Raw genomic sequence first — 9,283 nt, 5'->3', positions numbered from 1 at the left:
TCAGATTTCAACCCATGTTAAGACCACAACCCATTGTTTTCAGATTTTATTTTACCCCCAATTCTTTTCACCACGTCCTAACCTAACATCCACGTGTACAATCATTTTACAGAAATATCTAACCCAAATAAACAAAGAAGAAAATATCTCCCATTTTCAAAGGGACAAAATAGTAAAACGCCAGCATATCCTACCTTATCAACATTTATCATCTCATTCCAACCGTTCCCTCAATTTCCATAAATATCACAGTATTGAAATTCAAACCCTCACTCTCCTTCTTCGTAACACAATAAACCCTATTTTTTCGTTGTTTCATTTCAAAACCTTATCCATTTACCTTAAACGATGTCTTCCTCTGCTGCTTCCTTAGCACTTCCAACTCTCCGAACTAAGCAACCTCTCTGTTCTCCTCAATGTTTCTCTTCACACCCTTCGTTTTCCATTAACCCTAATTTCAAACCATTTTCCATTTCTTCTGCTTCTGTTCGTCCAACCTTGTCGTTGTCTTATCGTTTTGTTTCTCGTGTCGCGGTTTCGTCTGAATTCGACCAGCAAGAGGATACCTTTGATGATGGAGAGACTCCTAATTACTCTTCTAACCTTAGGTTGTTCGTTGGTAACCTTCCTTTCAGTGTTGACAGTGCTCAACTTGCTGAAATCTTTGAAAACGCTGGAAATGTTGAGATGGTTGAGGTAATTTTATGAAGTTTGTTGTTTTATAGTTTAATTGGGTACCCTTTTGGATGAAAAATGTTGGGTTAAGGTTAATTTTATTTCGGTTGGGGTTAAATTGTGAATTTGTTGTTGGTTTTTTTGTAGGTGATTTATGATAAAACAACAGGAAGAAGCAGGGGATTTGGTTTTGTTACTATGTCTTCGGCTGAAGAAGTTGAAGCGGCTGCTCAGCAGTTCAATGGCTATGTGAGTTTATTTTTCATCATTTCTTTGATAATTATGTAGATTTTTTCTTTTCATAGTATCATTTTTGGTTAATTGTTTGAGATTTATTTGAGATGACAATAATGACTCATGGACTGGGTAGGGTAATTGCTTGGTGTATGTGTATGTACAATTACATAATATAATTAATGGGTATGGATGTTGAACCCAAGACCATGCATTTGTATATCAAACGGGCCTTCACCAATGCACTATTCATGTTTTAGTTCAAAACAAATAATATTTTAAATACATAAATATTATTGTGGGTATATCATATCTATCTATTGCAATAGCATTACAGCATAGCGGAATTTGAATAAATGGATGTTTTCTGCTATCCGCAAATGACAACACTGATTATAGTATTAAATTTATAAAAGAAAATCAATTTTTATTGATGTATTGATTTTTAGTAGGTAATTAAGTGTGGGTAGCAGTTATTACTTCCTAGGTATCCAATAGATAAGGATATGAGTTTTAAAGGTTCATGATGTGGATATGGATGGAGACTGATCGTGATCTTAACCATTATCATTACTATTACTATGATTGAGTTTATATGAAGTGAAATGTGAATACATTTTACTATTATGTGTTATGTATGGCTTTGGCCATTTTGTTTTATAACATCTAAGGGTAAAACATATGTTTGGAAATTTACAGGAAGTGGATGGAAGGGCATTGAGAGTGAATGCTGGACCACCTCCTCCACCTCGTAGTGAGAATTCTCGTTTCGGTGAGAATACTCGTTTCGGTGACAATTCTCGTTTTAGAGGTGGTTCTCCAAGAGGTGGTTCTTCAGATAGTGACAACCGTGTTCATGTTGGTAATCTTGCTTGGGGTGTTGACAACTCGGCACTTGAGTCATTGTTTGGTGGACATGGAACGGTTTTGGAAGCAAAGGTAATCTATGACAGGGAAAGTGGAAGATCTAGAGGATTTGGATTTGTAACTTTCAGTAGCCCTGATGAGGTCAACAGCGCTATTCAGTCCTTAGATGGTGTGGTAAGTACGCAAGTCCCTCCTCTTTTTAAAGTGGTTATTTTGTGGTTTACTTTTTCTGCCGGGTTTTTCCATTTCAGAATGCATATGTCAAATTTATATTTGATATGAAGCATCTTGTGATTATGATCTGGCTGTATTAATTCATTATTTGATATGAAGCATCTTGTCATTATGATCTGGTTGCAGGACTTGAATGGCAGAGCTATCCGAGTCTCGACAGCAGATACTAGACCAAAGCGTCAATTTTGAGGATTTTACCTTTCATCTATATCCGATCAAGAGAGGACTTCGGTACTATCCTATACCTGATATAATATGTTGTGCTTTAATGCAATACATCATAGAAGTATGGTGTTTATTTTCCTCATGTATTTGGGCTAAATGTTCCTTTTTCTTGCACAGGTAGTTGTGAAAGAATGCAATTCATACTTGGTGACAGTATCTACAAACAGTGGCTGTACCTAGCAGACTTCTTTCTGTAGAAGAGCTTATTATACTCTCTTGAAACTTGAACGCGTGCTCTAGATTTAATAGTTTTTGTTTTAAATTGATTTGTAGTATGTGTTTTACCGCTTTATTAGTAAAGTAGAATGGTTACCGCGATTCAACTTCCCACCGATGTTGTGGAAGAATTTTACTATTGCGAATGTGCCTGAAAAAATTATCAAATCACAAATTCGTTTTATGGTTTACTTGTTAGGTGGAAAAATATTGAGTTATGGATTTCTTTTTGGCAGAAGGAGTGATAAATACCACTTGCCCACGTACACAAATGGGATTTTGAGGTTCAGTTTGAGTTAGGTTTTACAAACATGTGTGTAAATTTTTCATTTGGTTTTATCATTGATACCGCCCACCTCAATCCTAAAATTACTATAGTGGTTCTGAAATTCATTCATAAAAAATTAACGGTCCTATATAGGTTAGGCCACGTATTTAACTTGAATTTAATTCAACAGAACAAGAGTATCCATTGTATTTTTAATTTGTTATCTTAATAGATAATTAATTGACAAATGAGATATTATCATGTAAACTTTGAAAAATTACCTAAACATTTTTTATAAAAAAAAAGATTGAACTCAAATATGTGTATTATTTCTTCTGTGTGGCTGGTCTCGTCTGCATTTATTTTGGATAGCTGCCACTAACGGTTCATGTTATTGCAAGTGTTTGGTTTGGTTAGTTGTTTTATGTGAGAGATACTATTAAATTAATCTCTTCATTCACCCTTAATTTTGTCCCACCCGAGTCACGGTTATTCTGCCTAGCTTTATTACATCTCAGCTGTATGAATGGAGAACGATTTTAAGGATATGTACTATAATAGAATTCAGTTTTATTCAAATATCTAATGAAAATGATCTGTTTTGTTGAAATTGATATGAAAAAAGAGGGCACTTCTCTTATTCAATGTTAGCATAAAATTGATTAATATTTTCTTTATTTTTTTTACTCATGATTATATTGTTAGTGGATGTCTTTTAAATTCTTATTTGAATTAAATTTGTATATTTAGTCAATGTAACTTTTTTTTTTATATATGCGTCCAATTAAATTCTAACTTAGATGCATAGATATTTTAGATATGATATTAACGAGTTGAAATTATCGTGTAAAAAAATTATACTGAGAGAAATTAATAGCATTGTTTTTTGTTTGATTCTCGATTCACCTTAATTAGTGTATATTTGTATATGTTGTGAATTTGTTAGAATTATGATGAACCATTATGATTTTGTAAGAGCTATACTTTGTAGCTTAAATATAATCATGGTTCTATTGCAGTTTCATCAAACTCACTATGTGAGATGAACGGAGATGCAAGTGTATGTGAACGATTTTTTTTGGTTTGAGGCGAAGCATATCCAGATAATTAGACGACTCACATTTGAGGGGAAATTGTTGGTGTGTCAAGTTTACATTATTAGTTTCACATTAGATAAAAAAATAGATATTGAAAATATACAAGTGAGTGGACTCATATATTAGCAACTTAAGATTTTGAGTGAATATGTGGTGTTCAAACTACCTGTGTCATTGTGAAAATTAGAGTAATCACATGACTTGTCATTAAAGTTATTTTAATCTAAAAAAAGATAATATTTTCATATTCTATAATCATGTTAGCCAATGTGATTGAGCTCAAATGATTAATCAATTCTTGTTGAAGCTTGAATCGTTCAAAAGGTGGCATTTGTTGTACACAATTTAAGTGTTTGTGTATCGGTATACAAATGGTCGAAAATTAAAGTTATGTATGCACAACGAAGAGCAAAACACTCCAAGCGATTGCACTTGTCTGTGATGTGTTGCAATGATGACTCAAGACACAAAACAATAGACTAATTGTATATCTTATACTTGACTAGACCATTCTAAGAAATAGAGAAAATATATACTCAATGATCAAATAAGAGAGAGATAGAGGGATAATTTAGTTACTAAATTGAAGGTTTACTCAATATTGTTTCTCCACATAAACGAACCTGAATATTGATATACACCACACCTTAAAAAATTACTTGGATTTAAAAAAAAATGCCAACAACCCACAAATGCATTTTTGGTGGTGCTACATCATGTTACATTTCATTTCATATTCTTTCTTCATTTTATCATTTCATAAAAATTAATGTCCATACATCAAATGGACCATGAAGTCCAAGGAACAATGACTTCAAAAGCAAGTATCAAATTCACATGTTTTACCTGTTCTTTCATGAAAAAAACACACAAAGACTATTGTACCTATGGTTTTACTAGGTGCCTTACTTTTCTGTCACATGATTTCTGGCAAAATATGAAAAATTTGCTTTGAGAGATTTTGTGGTTGAGCTCTTAAATCAAATCTTTTCCAAATAATTTTGTTACACCTTTATATAAGTTTTCTTATATTTCCTACTTTCCCTGCAATGTAAAAGTTGAACTATACAACAATGGCTTCTGTTAGATCAAGATCTGTAAGGTTTGTCACAAATATTAGTAGTTAATTTGTTAAGGGAAAGAAAAATTGTTAGTAGCAGGAATCAAACTCTCAACCTGAACCTCCTAAATAGTTCATTTCTTTTGACATTGTAATTAATGTGACAAATCAAGTTATGTATTTATATTTCTATTGTAGGATATGATTATTTTCAATTTCATTACACTTAGATTTATTTTTAAAAAAAAAATTGGTGCTAAAATTCAGTGTTATTATGAACTCAGGTTTACTGATAATCTTGAAATGAAGAAATTAGAGGAAGGTGAAGATAGTGAAATGACAATGATGGCTTATGAGATGAGTAATAATCAACACAAGCATGAAAAGGATACAAAACACAAGTTATCAGCAAATGGAAGAGAACTTTCAAGAGTGTTTTCTGAAGATTATGATGCAGAAGAGATATTAATATTAGATCCTAGAGGACCTAGAGTAAATTTATGGAACAAAATTTTCTTAGCAGCTTGTTTGGTTTCATTGTTTGTGGATCCACTTTTCTTTTACTTACCAGTTGTTAAGAAAGAAAAGTGTATTGATATGTCACTTGGTCTTGAAGTTTCATTAACCATAATTAGGACTATGGTTGATGCATTTTATATTTTTCAGATTTATGTTAAGTTTCAAACTGCTTATATTGCTCCTTCATCTCGTGTTTCTGGTAGAGGAGAACTCATTATTGACTCATCAAAAATTGCATCAAATTATTTGAGTAGAGACTTTTGGGTTGATCTTGTGGCTGCACTACCACTTCCTCAGGTATATTCATATGATATGATGAAATATGTATTTGTTTCTTTTATTTTCTCCATTTTTTTGAGTATTTGTTGGTAAAGAAACTGATAGAGCGGCAACCCTGGTTCAAAAGAAAACATATATGAAAAATGCAGACAAAAAACACATGAGATTTGATTACGGAGTTTCACTAATTGTGCTGACTGTAGTAACTTTATATTATTCAAACTTCGAGTTACAGATTACAACTTGTATTTAAATACTACACAACTTGTGTTCAAATACTACAGTGTCAAGTTTATAAGATTACCTCTGAACTGTATCCTAAAGAGTTTCGCTCCGCTTGAACGCTTTGTTAACTTGTTAGTAAACTATGAGACATATCCCACAAGACATGAATTAGTTCTTTTAAAATTGATAAACAAGGACAAAACATAGGCAAATTAACATGATACTTCAAAAAAAGAATCTATCAGAAAGTGTTGTAAGTTTTTACCAAACAATTCTCAAATTGAAGTTCCATAATCCTAACAATTTCATAATTTATGTTAGGTACTGATTTGGGGTGTAATACCAAATATGAAGGGGTCAGAAATGATTGCTTCAAGGCATGTAGTGCGCCTTGTGACAATTTTCCAGTTCTTATTGAGATTGTATCTTATTGGTCCTCTAAAAGCTGAAATCATCAAGGCAAATGGAGTAATGATGGAAAAAGCTTGGGCTGGTGCAGCATATAATTTGACACTCTACATGCTTGCTAGTCATGTAAGTCACTCTTCCAAATAATGCTTTTCCCAATACTTGTAATAAAAATGGACTTTGGCATGTAATACAACTTAATTAAACGCTTATGGTATCAGTGTTTATCAAATAAGTGCTTATATATAAATTATTTCTATAACAAAGGATAAAATAAAGGCAAATTGTTTTCATATAGCTATAAGTTGTTTTCATAAGCTATCTTAGATTTGGAGAGCTTATGGAAATAAGTTGAAAACATATTATAGACATGTAAGAAGCTATTTACATAGCCCTCTCAGTTTGACAAACTACGAAACACTGACACGAACATGGACATCAGACATAACACTGACACGTTGACACAAATAATAAATTGAAAAGTGGAAGAGATTGAACGTAACTACATGTGTTAGTGTCAGCCACTGACATGTGTCGGACATCGGAAACAGTTTTAATCGAAGTGTCGGTGTTATACAACTTACAAATGCTTGTGTCAATATATAAACTAAAATAAGTCAATCAAAAAAGACTCTTTTGTTGCTTTTGATTCATGTCTTAACTCTTAACATTACTTTTATTTCAAAAAGGTTTTAGGATCTTGTTGGTACTTGTTATCAATTGAAAGACAAGATGAATGCTGGAAGAAAGTTTGCACACTTCAATATCCACACTGTCAGTATCATTATCTTGATTGTGAAAGCATAGGTGATCCAAATAGGAATGCTTGGCTTAGATCAAGCAACCTCTCAGGTCTATGTGATCAGAACAGTGACTTCTTTCAGTTTGGAATTTTTGCTGATGCTCTCACTTTGGAAATAACTGGCTCAGAATTCTTAAACAGATACTATTACTGTCTTTGGTGGGGACTCAGAAATCTAAGGTAACACAAATTTTGTCCATCTTTGATTCACCTATGTTAATTTGATGGCCAAATAGACATAAGGGGTACAGTTTAGAAGAAAAAGTTTGGAATTATAACCGGTTGAGATTTCAACGAATTCATAATTTGTTATGCATGTGCATGTGTCTGATCACAATATAATCCATTGATTTTTCAATCATCAGCTCACCGTATCCTCTAAAATGTTATAGGCGTCAAATCTTTTAATGCATAATATATCCTTTACTTCCTGCAAATATGAAGTCTTTTTATTCTGTGAATCAATTATATTAGTGAAATCAAAAAAAATATTTGACTTTGATTAAAACTATCTTAAAAATCACATATATGAGTCATAATGGAATTTATTCTTGATCCTGATTCATATTTATTCCAGGTTAGAGTTTGTAGTATTCTAATTAATTCTATGCTAAATTTGCAGCTCTGCAGGACAGAATCTCTTAACAAGTACACATGTTGCAGAGATAAACTTTGCTGTGATTGTTGCAATTCTTGGATTGGTGCTTTTTGCACTACTCATAGGCAATATGCAAGTACGTATAGCTAGTGCAAAATTCTCATGACTTAGTTGACAATCATATCTTACTATGTGTTAGCAACTAATGTAAGTGTAAAAAAATTTAACACTGTGGCAACAATGCATATAAATAAAATTAAACAGACGTACCTTCAATCCACCACTATAAGGCTGGAAGAGTGGAGAATTAGAAGGACAGATACAGAAAGATGGATGCATCACAGACAGCTACCTCGTTACCTGAAGCAAAATGTTCGACGGCATGACCAATTCAGATGGGTAGCTAATCGTGGTGTGGACGAAGAAGCTATCCTCAGAGACCTTCCTGTTGATCTCAGACGTGACATTAAACGCCACCTTTGCCTTAATCTTGTTAGACAAGTAAGTAAATATGTTGCTTGGGAAACAAGAAAAATAAGAATGAAGTAATTATTGAACACTTTTACACACAGGTACCACTATTTGATCAAATGGATGACAGAATGTTAGATGCGATATGTGAAAGGCTGAAGCCAACACTAAGCACATCAGGAACTTGCATAGTTCGCGAAGGCGACCCCGTCACCGAGATGCTCTTCATTGTTCGAGGACGCCTAGATTCTTGCACAACAAATGGTGGCAGAACAGGTTTCTTCAACACCTGCACAATAGGCTCAGGTGATTTCTGTGGTGAAGAGCTTCTACCATGGGCCTTAGACCCTCGTCCAACCGTTGTACTTCCTTCATCAACTCGAACCGTGAAAGCCATCACCGAAGTCGAAGCCTTTGCACTCATCGCCGAGGATTTAAAATTCGTAGCAGCACAGTTCCGAAGATTACACAGCAAACAACTGAGACAAACATTTAGATTCTGTTCTCATCAGTGGAGAACATGGGCTGCATGTTTTATACAAGCTGCTTGGTTTAGGTATAAAAGAATGAAAGAAAGTAATGAGGTTAAGGAAATGGAGAATCTTATGATGATGGAAAATGTGCAATGTTATGGAAATGATGATAGTCAGTATTTCTCTGCACCTTTGCAGGCACCTAAGGGATCAAGTTATTCAATGTATTCTGGTAAACTTGTTGGTAGTTTAAGGAAAGGTAGGAGCATGAGATATGGTTCTGAAGATATTATTGGTTCATTATTGAGGAAGCCACTTGAACCTGATTTTAATGATGATGGTGGTTAAAAGAAATTCAGGAGTTAAAAGTTGTCCATGTGGAGAAGGTTTATTAATTAGTGTTAATGTGTGTGTTAATTAGGGTCATTAGTGGACTATGTGCTGTTTATTAGTTATGTTAGTTTTTTTACCATAGTTTAGTTATAGCAAAACTCTGTAACTATGAATGAACTCATATCAGTTTTAGGCTAGGGCCAAAGATGGAATTAATGGAAATGGAAATAACATATATTTGAGTAGATAGAGTGTTTATAATTGGAGGACATTTACTACCATAAAAGTTGGTTTTCTAA

The 9,283-nt window shown here is 33.3% G+C and overlaps 2 protein-coding genes across 3 annotated transcripts; both read left to right on the top strand.

Annotated features, from left to right (window-relative positions):
• The first annotated feature begins 229 nt into the window (after positions 1-229).
• LOC101506850 (30 kDa ribonucleoprotein, chloroplastic) lies at positions 230-2,642 on the top strand. Its single transcript, XM_004497457.4, has 5 exons — positions 230-696; positions 823-924; positions 1,609-1,950; positions 2,137-2,241; positions 2,353-2,642. The coding sequence occupies exons 1-4, from the start codon at positions 349-351 to the stop codon at positions 2,197-2,199; spliced, it is 855 nt and encodes a 284-aa protein (XP_004497514.1). The 5' UTR covers positions 230-348; the 3' UTR covers positions 2,200-2,241; positions 2,353-2,642.
• Positions 2,643-4,183: 1,541 nt separating this feature from the next.
• Positions 4,184-9,231, top strand: LOC101506519 (protein CNGC15a). Of its 2 annotated transcripts, none has more exons than XM_004497456.4 (7): positions 4,184-4,918; positions 5,161-5,692; positions 6,221-6,433; positions 6,997-7,289; positions 7,732-7,843; positions 7,972-8,208; positions 8,280-9,231. In XM_004497456.4, exons 1-7 carry the CDS (start codon positions 4,890-4,892, stop codon positions 8,997-8,999), a joined length of 2,136 nt encoding a protein of 711 aa, XP_004497513.1. In that variant the 5' UTR covers positions 4,184-4,889; the 3' UTR covers positions 9,000-9,231. The 2 variants fall into 2 exon arrangements, with proteins under 2 accessions (XP_004497513.1, XP_073223865.1); XM_073367764.1 differs by having other exon boundaries at positions 4,914-5,048.
• Positions 9,232-9,283: the final 52 nt, after the last annotated feature.

The sequence above is a fragment of the Cicer arietinum genome, chromosome 4, assembly GCF_000331145.2.
Source record: "Cicer arietinum cultivar CDC Frontier isolate Library 1 chromosome 4, Cicar.CDCFrontier_v2.0, whole genome shotgun sequence".
Classification (NCBI taxonomy): Eukaryota; Viridiplantae; Streptophyta; class Magnoliopsida; order Fabales; family Fabaceae; genus Cicer; species Cicer arietinum.
The sequence above is the reverse complement of the archived record's forward strand: the minus strand, read 5'-3'. Positions and strand labels throughout refer to the sequence as shown.

Excerpts from the sequence above, each read along its gene's own strand:
- LOC101506850 (XM_004497457.4), top strand. The coding sequence starts at position 349 with ATGTCTTCCTCTGCTGCTTCCTTAGCACTTCCAACTCTCCGAACTAAG. Across the intron at positions 697-822 it reads GAAATGTTGAGATGGTTGAG|GTGATTTATGATAAAACAAC; the intron begins GTAATTTTATGA and ends GTTTTTTTGTAG. Across the intron at positions 1,951-2,136 it reads TTCAGTCCTTAGATGGTGTG|GACTTGAATGGCAGAGCTAT; the intron begins GTAAGTACGCAA and ends ATCTGGTTGCAG.
- LOC101506519 (XM_004497456.4), top strand. The coding sequence starts at position 4,890 with ATGGCTTCTGTTAGATCAAGATCTGTAAG. Across the intron at positions 7,290-7,731 it reads TGGGGACTCAGAAATCTAAG|CTCTGCAGGACAGAATCTCT; the intron begins GTAACACAAATT and ends CTAAATTTGCAG. Across the intron at positions 8,209-8,279 it reads GCCTTAATCTTGTTAGACAA|GTACCACTATTTGATCAAAT; the intron begins GTAAGTAAATAT and ends TTTTACACACAG.